Source organism: Styela clava, chromosome 6 (assembly GCF_964204865.1).
Source record: "Styela clava chromosome 6, kaStyClav1.hap1.2, whole genome shotgun sequence".
NCBI classification, from domain to species: domain Eukaryota; kingdom Metazoa; phylum Chordata; class Ascidiacea; order Stolidobranchia; family Styelidae; genus Styela; species Styela clava.
Window position 1 is genome coordinate 2,251,385 of NC_135255.1, and position 14,683 is coordinate 2,266,067.

Genomic DNA, 14,683 nt, shown 5'->3' on the forward strand with positions numbered 1-14,683 from the left:
TCCAAATGTGGTCTATACAGGTAGTAGAACTTGAAGTTATCCTGGTGGGGCAGTTTATCAGAGAATAATAGGCCAGGTTGTGCATAATATCAACAAATAGGCTGGTATTCATATTGGACTCATCAATAAGATTATAGTTGAAGTCACCCATTATATAATTATAATTCAACTTGTTCATCTTTGAGAGAACTTGGGACAAGAGATTCCGAAAGTTAGCATTGTTCAATTCATCAGTTAGTGGTGATCTATAAATAGTACCGCAGGTTATTGTTTTATTTTCCAATAATATGTCAATGAATATAGATTCAAAAACCTTTTCACACATTATAGTAATATCCTTGCGGACAATGTATTTCAAATCATTTCGAATGTAGAGACCAACACCACCACCTCGGTGATGAGATCTACTGTTAGTGATAAAAACATAGCCATCCAATGTATTGAAATGGCCATTTGTACCAGATACAATCCATGTTTCATTTACAGCAATTACATGAGGCTTACAATTCAGTGAATTCACTAGTGCTTCAAATTTTGTGTAGTTTTTGAAAGAGGCTAAAGATCTGATACTTCTTTAAATTTCGTGATTAGTTTTTTTTATGTATTTGAAAGCAAGATGTTTCCTACAGCTATTTACTTATTTAGCAATATACAATCTAGAATTCCAGACCCAGAGTTTGCTGCATTCAAATATTTGAAATCAACTTCATTTATATATAATATATATGATATGTGGGGTAAATTCTGGTGATTACCATAATTGGACGGGAGAAGTCGTCAGAAGTCTATTATATTTAATTTATCTACATAAATTATGTTATATTTTGTGTAAGTTGTCCACAGATCCCTTAAAAAGCATTGCCCGATTCTGAATCGTGTTTTTTGTATTTCAGTATATCAGTCTTTTGATTTCTTCGAGTTGTTTGTTTTCTTCTTCTTCTGCTTTCCTATTTTCCATTGCAAGTCTCACAGAATGTTTTATGACCAGTTCTTTAAGTTTTTCTTTGATTCTACTCCACCACTCAATTTTTGTTTCAAACAGAATTTGCAATGTTTTCCATTGTGCCCATCTACTTTTCAATTCATCTAGGAAATTTTCATCAGCATAAACAGTTACATTATTTTTCCAAAATCCCTTTCCTCATTCTACCTCATTTGCTTTCAACTGTACTTTTATTACATACATGTCAGGCAGATTATTGTACAAAAACGATGAAGTACTTTTTAAAACACATACAGACATAGAACAAACATGAGATAGACGTAGGAGCCACGAAATTACTCTAGCGTAAGTACCGTATTCACTTTGCTCTAGCGCAGCACCTTGCGAATTGAAATTTGAGAGTGTTTTACACCGACGTCTGCCTTTGCGCTTGTGGCTTGCGCACTTGGTACCAACCGGATTTTGTGAGGTAGTCGTCTCTCTGTTTATAGGTTCGTATTTGTCTGCATGGGGAGTACATGAACTGCCGAATAAGTCAACTTCTTCGTTATTACTTATCAAGAACCGCATAAGTATAACTAAAGGTCCCTAAGTAGAAATGGATATTGGAGCAGCAATCAGTAAAAAAATTCAGGTGAGTTATTTCACATCCATAATTACAGAATTATGGACATTTACCGTAACCTGATAGGTACTGAGGTACCGGTACCAGTTTCTGTGATTAGAGAATATCTCATCATATTTTTTGATCTTGGCTATATCTGTATATTTATGTATCATAATGCTACCAATCTTAAAGCCTGATTGGAGAATGCTGGAATGTCTCATGCTGTGTGTCATAAAGTGAGATTGCCCCTTCAGTATATTCATGTACCGGTATCAAACCTCATTTGAAGTTTCAGCAACTTTTATCGAATTTGTATCTGTGTGTTCGTTTTGCAGTCTTGTGTGTTTTCATTTTTATACCATGGCAAGGTTGAAAATAAATTATCTTATTTGGATACAAAAACATGGATCTTACTTTCATCATCTTGTGAAATCAATATATTCTGATACAAAATAGAAAGTGTCACTTCTGCCATTTTACAGCCCAAATGTGTGGTTTCATCTATTCATCTAAATCTATAATTTGCAAAATCTATGTATACTGTGTTATGTTATGCCTTTTTGGATGGATAGTTTTGGTTATTGAATTTTTCAAACTATTCAAATTTCCTAATTCCTTCCAAATCAGATATTGTGAAAGATACAAGTTAGGAGTTACTGAAAAATATGATATAGCCTATATAATAACATGTAATTACAGATGGCAATTACTGCCAAGCTGAAAGAATTGAATGCCTATGTGGATGATGAACTTCCAGATTACATCATGATCATGGTTGCTAACAAGAAAACAGAATCTCAGATGACAGAAGCTCTGTCTCTCTTCCTTTCAAATAATACTAAAATATTTACATCGTGGCTCCACAATCTTCTTGCGACTTTGAGAAAATCAAAAGTTGATAAGAAAGCTGTTGGTGAGTAGCTTTATTCCCAATATATAACAAGATGTCAGAAAAAGTGTTAAAAATATTTCGACATTTGGCTGATATTGCATCTAATTGAAGAATCAAAAATAAAATAGCCTGTTTATAAAAATAATAATGTGAGCTTGGCTGGCCAACGATCTGGTCTAACTATTTAAATTGAAACTTCTTCTAAATTTAAAATTCTAGCTTCTGCTAATTTTTACAATACTTATCTATGCATGAACATCCAGCAAGTGGGAAATGTTATGGTTCACTTGCTATCTCCACTTGATTGGTTTATTCACTAAAGTTTGCGATAGAAGTGAATAGGCTATCGAAAAAATTTGCACTAGCACACCGGACTAGTGGGAAATATCATTGTTCACTTGCTATCTTGATTGGGTAATTTACTAAAATTTGTGTTGAAAGTAAATATTGAAAAAATGATTATAAACTATTAATAAAATGTCTCTTTGTGTAGAAACGGAAGAGCAGAACACAACAACACAATCGACTCCTGTCAAAGTAGAAGAAGACATTGACTTCAAGGTTGCTGAAGAAAATTCAATCGGACTGGAATTGAATATGAAAAAGGAATTGAATGCAACAGAACAAAAAGGTATGATCAAAATTTTATACTTGGTATATAGAAAAGTGTGGACAGTTTTATAGAATTTATAAACTTCCTTGAGGAGGTGGGGATTCCTCTACACATCATGCAGAAGCTTTAATTTGGGCCATGTTTATGCAAGGATGTGCTTTGGACCCTTAGAGGTAATGCAACATTCCTGCCTTCAGAAAAAATATTTCATTTCGCTGCCTTTTTAGCCTTAAACTTGTGATTAGCAATATATATGCATATAGATTAATATCAGGAGTTTGTTAGGCTAAATTTGGGTTGTAGGAAAAATAGAGTTAGGAATTTTAAATTAGCTTTGTTAAAATATTTCACTGAATATATACTTGTGTTTTAGACATTGAACCAACTGAGCCAGAAATTACGATCAATGCAGAATCTGATATCATCTTTGAAGTTGAAGAAGACTTGCAAATGATGCCTGAAATTAAAGTCGAGAAAAATGTTTCTGATGACAGTCTTCTGAAGTCTCCACCACCAACTTCCTCAAAGTCCCATTTGGAAGTTGGAAAGTCGTCAGATAAACATAATACCTTACCTGCACCAGAAAAAAGGAAATCAAACACCGAATCCAAAGAAACAATCACAAGGCTAGTCTTTAGTGTATCAGTATGTCATTGTGAATTGATCAATCCTAATTGATTTCAAAACAATTTTTGATTCAATGTATTTTACTTTAAATCATGCCATTTAAAACTATCCAATTTTTATCTCAGACACCAAAAAGATAGTGAAAAATCAAATCATAAGTCCAGCGTATCTCGAAAGCGAAAATCTGATGACTTCCAGCCAAGACCATCACATCGGAAGTCACCAGTTTCAAGACGACACAGAGAAGAGAGAAATGTAGAAAAGAGAGAGAGACGATCATCAAATACTAACACCAGAACCCTTGAGGTAAATGAATTATTCTAGACTGCCACATTGCTATGATTGCGAGGTTTTATCTGTGCAGTTTTTTTGTCACAATTTAGCATTTAGGTAATAATAATGTATATAATGTAGTACTATAGTAAACAATTTATTATTATAAAACTTGTTTGAAAAAACTGGTTCTTGTAAGATGTTGCTAACTTCATTATTGATTGATAAATTTATTCAGAGAAAATAAAACTCATATTTGGTGGAATATAAACGTGGAAGTATAGTATATCATAAATTGTAAACTAACTAGCATCCATTTGCGTACCAGCGTAATTTCAATAGCTGTTATTTTCTGAAAAAGTCCACCTCGTAGAATCCCTTTCTGTTCAGCATTTCACTGACAGTGATTACTTGAAGTGCTTCAAGTTACTTGTCAACTTTCATCTACGGGGCATTAATGCATACACATGTTGCTCTTATTAATACATTATTGTCAAATGTCAACTAACTCTGTCAGTACTTTATTTTCATTGGTCTTGTTAGCTGACTTTGAGCTAGCACACATTCAGGGAAGTTTGGCGTTGATCCTGAATGTTTAATCTATGATGTATTAAAAACATGTTTTTTATTGTTTGTTACATGATTATCACTTCAATGATTTTTTTGCTTTTTTGTAATATAGTGCATTGTAATTCAGAGTGATTCCAAAAAATATACAAGTAGTAGCCATGACTCTGCTGTCAAGAAAAATACAGGTAAAAGTCGAGTACGAGATTGGGACAGAGGAAAAGGACAAGACTCTGATGGAGAAATAACATCTGTTTGGGGTAGGTCTGGCTGGCTCATGGCTGAGCCTGAGTAGTTGCTTTAATAGTCTCAAGACTATTAATCTTATTACCCACTACGGAATAAATTCATGTTTTAAAGAGAATTTTTTACTTATCGATCTCGATCGGTAAGTATGTGGATAGGTATTTGTCTGTTTGTTTGTCTGTTAGACACTCCTGTATGTTACGCAATATCTCACAAAAGCGAGGTTGAATCTCCTCCAAATTTTGCATGTGCATTCATCATATCTCGGATCAGAAGCCTATCGATTTTGGATGAATTATGTCGTATAATTAGTGAGTTATTAATTATTTAGTGATGGCGCACACGGTGTCACTATTGAGTCAGAGCGAAGGAATCGAAACCACAGTTTCTGTTTTGGGGATCCCCTAACTTTTGTCGCTGCCAACGATTGTGTGCGTAAGAATGCCCTGTCTGCGATGCGAAGCGTTTAGGTATTTTGGTTACACGCCGCTTGTGGGGCTGGTGATGACCAGTGTATTGTCCCAAATTGTCGAGTAAAATATTGAGCATGCGGAAGATCAATAAGTCGGCGATCTCCGATCGCTATCTAGTTTATTGTTTTTTATTGATACAAATCACGCTGAATGCAGTTTAACATTTTCTATTTATTATTAGATGGACAGAAATCAAGAAATCGTGAACAATGGGTTGAGTCAGATGGTGATGATGAAATATCAACAGCAAAATTGAAGGTAAATTATAATTTTTTTTTATTGTACATTCATTGAAGGATCCATATAATCCTGGCATATCATGATGATGCTTTTTAATCAATCATCCATTTTATAATGTGATTTTAATTCTAAATCGGTCTTAATATGTCATAAGTAGAGATGTCTGAAACGAGTACAATATTTATAATTGGGTATAATCAACAACAAAAAAATCTTATTTTTAAGAAGAATTTAAAATATTTCCATTTCCATTTGTATATTTGAGCATTCAGCATTTAAAGTAAACTTCAGTCTGCTTCTGACACTATAATGAATGGAATACCAATCAAGGCCAGGCTCACATCAACTGCACTTTGATATCTAGCAATTTCATTGATTCCTTTATATTTGTTCTTGAAATTTTTTTTTTTCAGATGTATTTGGACCAGTAGATTTTTCGATTTTGACTATCCTTGGTTATAAGTAAAGCACTTTCCAAAATGTGGAATTCCAAGTTGTTTTCTGCATACAGGATAATACTGCTCATAAAATAATAAATTTACCTTATTTTAGCACTATTTTGAACTATTGAAATTTTATGTGAGGCATCATTCATTCATCAGATACAAATTTGTTACAAGCTTATTTGTCAAATTTTATAATTATTTGAAATAGTAATATTGAATCACCAAACATATAGAAATATAGAAACTGCAGTATTTTGTTATTTCAAGATTGAAGTAAGTGTAAAAAAGTTTATATGGTTTGACTACAGAGGAGTATTACCTTGTGTTATGTTACAATCTTTTTCTAGGGCACGATTTCATCAGCTGTGAACGCGGTTTTTCAAGATGAGGAATTTGTCAGTGAGAGTGAGAGCGATGATGAACATGGGAAATCTTCTGCCAATCTTACAAGCAAAGTTGCTTATCCTGAACGAAAGTGAGTAAATCATATAAATCTTTCTGATTGTTAGATGATAGGCTATGTTAGTGATGTATCTGAATCATAGCTTAGTATTTTTGCTTTTGTATTATAATATCCCTTTGATTGCAGAATGCGAGTGCCGCTAGCAAAACAAGCAAATAAGGCATTATTGATGAAAGCTGTTACAGAAGCAGAACGTAGCATTAGAAGGAAAAATGTACAAACTACTGATGAACCAGATGAAACTGAATTACACAAGAAAACAAGACGAAACGACCGATATATTGACAGACATTTAAAAAGTCCCAATGAAATTTGGGTTGAAAAGTCAAACAAAATACAAAGGCGAAATAAGGGAACTGTGCCGAAACAAAAAAGTTTAATGTAAGATTTGACATTTTTTACAATAATATCTTTTGAGCGTGCAGCTAGCGTGAGTAAAATGATCAGATGCTGCAAACTTCTTGTTCTGAATATTGTCCTGTAAAATCAACACAAACAACGTTGTCTTAAGAAAATAGTATTTTTCAGTATATTTGAACAGTTTTAATCAACTTGAGTTACTTCAGATCCCTGTCAGCTAAATATAGAATTTAGGCAATACTTAATCATGGTCTAAATTGCAGAAATAGTTCAAGGTAATAGTAAATCAAATTTTATTTCAGTTTAAAAAGAGTTTTAGACAAGCCAATGTATCAAGATAGAGAAGAAAAAGATCATATATCAAGAAACCAAAAAGTAATTCTCGTTCGAAAAAATGTTGCTGAAGCTCGTAAGAGACAGGTGATTTAAGTTATGATAGTTTTGGTTTTTGTGTTGCTCATTCAATTAAAACAAATGTTATTTAATCATTATATATGTCTAATTCTATCATGTTTCAGTGGATCTATTTTACATGTAATTCTATAGGTATCGGTAGTTCAGAATTCAATATTTGAATATTTGCATCATAATTTATTGTTGCTTTCAACAGACACAAAAGAACAAAGCTGTGGAAATTACACGACAAAAGAAAACTGTTCGAACTAAACATCCAAAAGTATTGTGATTTTTTTTATCTTCAATTTTTCTGAGAAATTAATAAGACGTAGTTTGTTTCGATTTTCTATTGAATAATATAGTTTCATGTAAAGAACTTAACTTGCTTCTCGAATTGACTCATCTGAATATTTTCAGCAAATACATATTTAGGTTTCTAGTAATTTTCCACTTCAAATTTATAAAAAAAAAATCTCTATGCATGAGATTTGCTTAAAATTAACTCGGTATTAGTAGAATCAAATGTAGTGTTATCAAGTTTTTATTTTTACAATAATCATTTCTAAATTTGTTATCCTATCAGGTTATCTTATTAGAAGATGAAGAAGAACAACCTGTCACTGTTATTCATGTCAGACGAAAAAGTCAGGATAAAAGAATGGAAAAGGTTATATATGTTGAAGGATCATCATCCGAAGAAGATGTTGGTAAATCAACAACAACTAAAAACATGCAAATTTTTATGAGAGATAGACGAACATTTGTGGCAAGGGTAAAAATAATTTAAATATTACAGGAAATTCTACGTGAAATTTTTGCGTTCATCATTGAGATAACTGTCTGTATCCAGAATTATCATATAATATTTACAATTCACTTTTATGAACTGAATTATGGTTGGAACGTTCCATGTTTACAATGGTTTTTTTAACAACGTGAATGCACATCAATAGATATTTTGGTTGTCAAGCTGTCATCTGTGAATAAATTTACTGAGGATTTTTATATCCATCTTGTGAAAAAAAATGAACCATGGTTTTTTTTCGATTAAGGGTTTTAATTTGATTTACTTTCTCAATATTGAATATTCACTTCAACAGTCAGAACTATTCAAAAGGAATTCAGTTGGTCATTTGTACTTACGGTACTTATATTATACCCATTATTAAACATGCCCGTCTCACATCTTCGTGTAGTCTCCCCATCAAGCGTAAAATAACTACACCTCTTTTGCAACATTCTTATTTATGATATTTTTTATTCAGGATGTAAGTCCTATACACACTACATCAGCCAAACAAAAATCTCCTGCAGTCAAATTTGACTCAAGACAAGCAACAAGAAATTCTGATAATTCAGAAGTTGAAATTGCAAATGATAGAAATTTAAAAAGAACACAAAAGGCAACTGCAAAAGTGTCACCAAGGTATGATTTTGAGTACTGTATTTTTCGGCTAATAAGTACAACCGGCAAATATGACAGTGGCTACATAACAAATACACTTATATATTTCAGTAGGTAACTATGAACTGTAGTTTAACTTTGGTGACTGCACAAAATCTGATAAACTCAAATAACAGTATTCCTGATAAAAATATCAATTCTGGTTTTATTTAATCCATTATTTCATCGTATTCGAAACCTGGATCCACTTACCAAACTAGCTGAACCGTTTTGGTAGATATTAGTGGGAATAAATTCTAAACGCCTTAATGATGTTGTATTTGGTTCTAATCTGTCTGTTCTAATGTACTTTATTCTACTGTTGTTTTTACATAACTCCATAATTATAGACAATCTCTGTTTGTAGACTTCAACAATCTGCAAGATTTCAAAATGATACTCTTACATCAAAGCTTGCCAATGCCATCATGTCAACTCCAAACAATCATTCAACAACATCTCAGGAAAGAGCACAAAATCCAAGATTCATTGTTACGTTAGATGGCGTCGCTGCTCCAAAACAGACAAAGTTAAACAAAGGTTTGATAATGTTTCTGTCGTATAATTACTATATAGCATTTATTATCAGTAACAGTTTATTACACTAAATTTCCAATAAACATAAAAATGTTGTGTTTTTCAAATCATTCATGGTTTGTCTTTTTTATTCTATATACTCAAAGTTGAAGAAACAAAACAGACAACAAAAAGTTTCAAATTTCAACCGGTAACAGCACCAGTTACATCTGTTGATAAAATATTGTCTTCAGATGCAAATATATCAGCAAAAAAACAAATACCCATTCCAGTACAGAAACCTGTTGTTATTGACGCTGTTGATACAGAAGGTATATATCAGTTTATAATGTTATCAATTTCACTACACCAAAAATCCAGAATTGCATGTTGATCCAAATAAAATCGTCATATACATAAAATATTTTGTGTGAATTAATTTCCATCAAATTTTTTCAATTTATCTTTATAGTAATGCTTAGATTCGTTATCAGAAAAGTTATGTTTCACAAGATACAAGAGCAAAAATCTTTTTTCGTTTATCCAGTATTTGCCGTTCAGTTATTTCCTGCCTAAAAATCTGATTGAATCTAGTGTTGATGTCTGTTTTCATGCTTAAACCCATAATGTATTTTTCATAATTTCATTTATTTTTGTAGATGATAATGAAGATAACTTGTCACATTCTACAAGTACAGTAAGATAATTTTCTAATATTTTGCAACTGTGAATTATAGTAAGTGTATAATTACTCAAAAGCCAAAAATACTTACCGGTAGTTGTTCCTTGATTCGTACATTTGGACTGTTCTCCGTATTTAACTCTTTTCCATAAAAGTGAAAACAATGGGGTCTTTCTAATAAAACCCAGGCATATTTGTACATGATGTATAATTTATTGAGAAATAAAATGAATTTTGTTATGATTTTGTCTTATTAGGAGATTGGAAAAATGAGGAAAAAACTCTTGAAAGTACAAGAAGAAGCTGCTAAATTAAAACAAATGCAAGCAAGACTTGCGGCTGGTGAGTAGTATGTCATTGATGACACTGCATTTTGTCTCCTTCAGCAACTACTGTGTAAAACTAGGCAAAACACTACATTGTACAATTTTGGATACATCAATCAAACTCTTTTTTTGATACCAGTGTAAACTATGATACAATCACCCCCCCTGCACAGGGGTTCCGCGAAAAGAGTCTGATCAATCTTTAATGATTGATTTGATGCCATTGCATATCTTTGTTGGAACGTTGTAGACAAAATTGCTGTCAGAAAAGGCAATTAGAAAACCCTATATGTGTGAGGCAGAGTTTCCATCTCTTACCAATTTGATGACAAAATACAGGGAGAGACTTGCTGTAGAGTCGGACCTACGAGTTTGCTTATCACAAATTGCTACGACAATCGATAAATTGTGCAGTCGAAAGCACTCATTCAACACATTGATATCATTCGTGTTATTGTGATCATGTAAATGAAACATTACCCTTCCTCGTTGGTTAGGCACTGGAATTGATACGACATAGAATGGGGGTCCGTCAAAAATAAGATTCTAAAACAGGGGTCCACGGCTCAAAAGCTTAGGGAAAAACTGGTATAGTGTATATAACTTGATATTGACCAGCAATGTGCATTGTTGTCTAAGTTGCATTAACACAATTCTTTTTTTCAGCCCAAGCTCAGCAAAGCACAGTATTAAGATCAAGTCAAATGTATTCTGATAAATTGGAAGCTGAACAAAGATCAATATATATAGGGAATGTTCACTTTTCAACATCGGAAAAACAACTTTCAGATTATTTTAGTATTTGCGGAAAAATAAATAGGGTAACAATATTGAAAGACGCTTTTACTGGACATCCAAAAGGGTAAAATATTTTGAAATATGTAAGTTTTTCGGTAACAGTGTTGGCGGCGCTCAACCAGAGTTGGACTCGCCAGTCGCTATTTATCAAAGACTGGATGTGACTCAAGTCGCCTAAATGAAAAAATTCAACTAATCCTTAGTGTTTGAATTGCCGTCAGAACATGTGTTATGTCTTTGAATTCAGCCTAATTAGATCTGGATTTAATCCACTTGCGCATATATACCGTCCATATTCCTTCAAAAACATTTTTATAGAAATAGCTGTTGTCGAATTCTTCTATTTACTGACAATATTCTTATGTTTTTTTCTATTTAGCTTTGCATATCTAGAATTTGATGACAAAAGATCGGTATCTTCAGCACTTGCACTTGATAATACTTCACTTAATAAAAGAGTCATAAGAGTAACATTGAAGCAAAGTAAACCAGCAAATGCGTTTTTAACCACCCGTGGACAGATTTCATCAAGAAATTTATACCAGCCCAGAGGAGGTAGAAGGTTATACAGGGGATCAAGATTTCAACAAACAACTAGATTCAGTTTTCCGCCAACCACCAGTGTCCCACTACCTTCAAGGTTTGGGTTTTATTGATAATTACCCAAGATTTCCTTTTTCCTAATCACATTTGAATTCTTGACTAAATTCAAACTTCTTGTTTCAGAAATAAAACTTGGGTCAATCCTGCAATAGCGTCATCAAGCAAGTGATTTATGTTTGTTGTGTGTGATCAGGAACCTAATTCCTACAATGTCAAGGAATGTTGTTTTGAAGCTAGATGTTTGAAAGCTTCCTGTGGTTGTCATGATACACTGTATTCCAACGTTTGGTGATATTTTGAAATCTGCCTAAAAGAGGGTTTCCACCTAACAATTTCAAAATATACTCGAATTGCAGCAAATATCGCAACTATTGCCTGTTTTATTTATTTGATCAGTCAGTTTAGTCCATTTTGTTTGGTTCTTTGATGTCTATGATTGGAGAAGTAAAATGTGAATGTGAAAAATTACAAGTTCGACAGTTTTAATATCATTCTGAATCTTATCGAGGGTTACTTATGATTGTTTTTGGTCCTTGTATTAATTGTGTTTCTATACTGGAATAAGATCTTATTTATGAATAAATTTACTTTGTCAGCTTGCAAGAGTCCTTGTAAAAAAACTAATTGTTCGGGATTTGTACAACTGGGACTTCAGCTTTGGGACTGAGCTTTGAATGTCCCATTTTGTGTGCAACCATTCAGAAATTTCAAGTGATATGGTGTAGTTCTAAATTTGACCAAAGTAAACAAACAGTTATCCACCGAATTAGTTGCTGATTTGGCTGATCGCTTATTGACATGTATTTTCCAAAGTAATGGCATCTGGCCGTTTTTATAGAGCGATTCTGATTTTGGTCAGTTGCAAGAAAAACTATATTTGATATGAGGGATGTTTCCATGAACCCAGTATTTTTTTCTACACTTAACCATTGTGAAATGTTAGTTACCGGTACTTATTTACAGTGTTTATGCAGTGCTGGAGGGTGCATCCTTATTACGTTTCAACATATCCAATCAGCTACCATTACCTGTAATAAGTTTTCAAAAGTAGCTCTTCCGAAGACAAAGTGGCTCCCAAATATTCAAATGACAAATAATCCCTGAAACTGAGGACAATATGGCGATTACCGCAATGGTTCAATTTTGATTGCATTGTTGATCATTTAACATTGTTACAGAAGTAAACTAGGGTCTATGCCACAGTGGTCCAAGGTTGTCGGTTCCAGGGGCCTTCATAATGGATAAAGTGCTTCTGCAAATGTAAGTGCTTCCGAACGTCGATACGATTTTCAGAGCAAAATCTTATCTTTGGAAAGTGCTCATTGCTCACAAGTTTCTAAAATGCCGTTTTAAATATATTCTTTTGTCGCCAACACAACTTGCCAACATATCAAGCAAGCATTGTGTTATACTTTCCCTGCCTCACCCAGTTAAAAATATGTTTGAATTCGTCAGCTTCCTTTTTAAACTCATGTTTACAAAATAACTGCAGATTGATTATCAAATGTGAGGTACAGTAGGGTATATGTCACATATTGTACACATTTTTGTAATACAGTTTAGTCAAGTTGCAAAAAACACCCTATATGAATTATATTAGGCCATAACATTAATATTCAATTATCAGGCAAAGCCAACCTAGGCAAATACAGGGTGGTCGATAGAAAAACAGATAATTTGCCAAACAGCTACATAATTTTAAAAGGCCTATTTTATATAGAAATATAACATGTATAGTATCTAAAAAGTATCACCCTAGTAGATCCAAAAAGAAATAAAACTGTATCGAAAAAGAACTGGCTGCCAAGCACATCATTCGACTTCGCTAGTTGCCTCAGCTGGCAATAACAGATTTTTAATAAGATTTTTTTTTTGTAAATTTTATGATAAAACAGCACCAAATGCGTTTTTGTGAATATTCTCCGAGTGCGACGAGGGTCTAAAGCTACAGGCCACATATGGACCACGGGCCTGGGTTTGGACCACCCAGGTCTATGCTTTCGTGCAATGATAAATCCTTGACAGGTTCCACCCTTCATATAGAGAGTTTAGTTTCCAAAACTAGCAGTTCTATGCATGACTAGCATGGGCAGTACAATCAATATAACTTCTCGTCAGTCTCTATAATAAAATGCCAGTCCCCACTTAAAACATTGCCACATTGATTAAATATGCTGTATTATGACAATATACATAAAATCAGATATAATAACAAATTATAGTTCAGATCATTGATTCACACATATTCATTATCAATAAAAGATACAAGTTGAGCACACTGTTTGAGTCTGTAGTTTGCTTGCTATGAAATTAGTAATAGTCCTGAACTATACCACTACACAAATTAGAATACTTATTTCCTCTCCCCAGGTATGAATATGTAAATCTTTCCTTTTGGTACCATTTGAGCAGACTTAATTTTTGCAATTATTATGTGGAACAAATATTTTAACTCATACTGACAATTCACTTACTTTAAGGGGCTATCCAAAAGCTTATAATATTTTAGATAATATACAAGACACAAGGTGATTATTGTAAAATGAATTTATATTGATCAAATATGAAAAAAGGGGTAAATTGCAAAATCATAATTTTTAATGCTTCACTCCGGTAGCCTGCCAACGAACTCGAATGAAAGTCTCTATTATACATGCATTAAGGGTTGAAGAAATATTCTACATTATTCACAAAAAATATCTGATATACACCAACCTCAAACAGAATTTACACTCAGTCTTTGCCATTTTCATATTGAGGCATTATTTACAGAAAATCACATGATACATCATAAGTTTAAAAAAGTCTGAATATATATGCAACTTTATTACAATCAGTTAATATTTTGTACATGTTTGACTGCAAGTTCAAATAGATGGGAAACATGTTTGAAACATATTGCATCAGGAATCCTTTCAAACCATTCTTCTTCAGATTCATTCCCGATGAATTGGAGATATGGAAAGATATCATCCACCAAACTGAAATTTTTATCAATGTAAGTCAATAACATGTTGAATAATGTCTAATGCTAGAATTTTATCTCTATTTGTATCCACTACTGGCAATGGTAATGCAAAAGTTCAAGATATATATATATATATATCATCGTAGCAAATATTTGGTACTCCCGTAGTATGTGTACCAGATTAGGGTTAGGTCATAATT

General features: G+C 32.9%; 2 protein-coding genes across 5 annotated transcripts in view; one reads left to right on the forward strand and one right to left on the reverse strand.

The window, feature by feature from the left end:
- The first annotated feature begins 1,334 nt into the window (after positions 1–1,334).
- LOC120330611 (uncharacterized) lies at positions 1,335–12,118 on the forward strand. Its single transcript, XM_039397485.2, has 20 exons — positions 1,335–1,577; positions 2,250–2,463; positions 2,936–3,073; positions 3,429–3,681; positions 3,808–3,988; positions 4,653–4,782; positions 5,423–5,499; positions 6,275–6,402; positions 6,517–6,771; positions 7,053–7,170; positions 7,361–7,426; positions 7,730–7,918; positions 8,412–8,572; positions 8,958–9,130; positions 9,274–9,438; positions 9,766–9,803; positions 10,046–10,130; positions 10,781–10,976; positions 11,292–11,552; positions 11,639–12,118. Exons 1-20 carry the CDS (start codon positions 1,542–1,544, stop codon positions 11,682–11,684), a joined length of 2,910 nt encoding a protein of 969 aa, XP_039253419.2. The 5' UTR covers positions 1,335–1,541; the 3' UTR covers positions 11,685–12,118.
- Positions 12,119–12,265: 147 nt separating this feature from the next.
- Positions 12,266–14,683, reverse strand: part of LOC120330883 (E3 ubiquitin-protein ligase rnf213-alpha-like) — a 51,384-nt gene continuing 48,966 nt past the window's right edge. For all 4 annotated transcript variants that reach the window (XM_078113729.1, XM_078113728.1, XM_078113727.1 and 1 more), the window contains one exon: positions 12,266–14,496. In XM_078113729.1, the coding sequence (XP_077969855.1) occupies positions 14,349–14,496 (148 nt within the window). In that variant the 3' untranslated portion in view covers positions 12,266–14,348. The remainder of the gene's footprint in view (positions 14,497–14,683) is intronic.

Coding starts and splice junctions, on each gene's coding strand:
- LOC120330611 (XM_039397485.2), top strand. CDS start 1,542: ATGGATATTGGAGCAGCAATCAGTAAAAAAATTCAG. Junction 3,074..3,428: donor GAATGCAACAGAACAAAAAG/GTATGATCAAAA, acceptor CTTGTGTTTTAG/ACATTGAACCAACTGAGCCA. Junction 11,553..11,638: donor AGTGTCCCACTACCTTCAAG/GTTTGGGTTTTA, acceptor TTCTTGTTTCAG/AAATAAAACTTGGGTCAATC.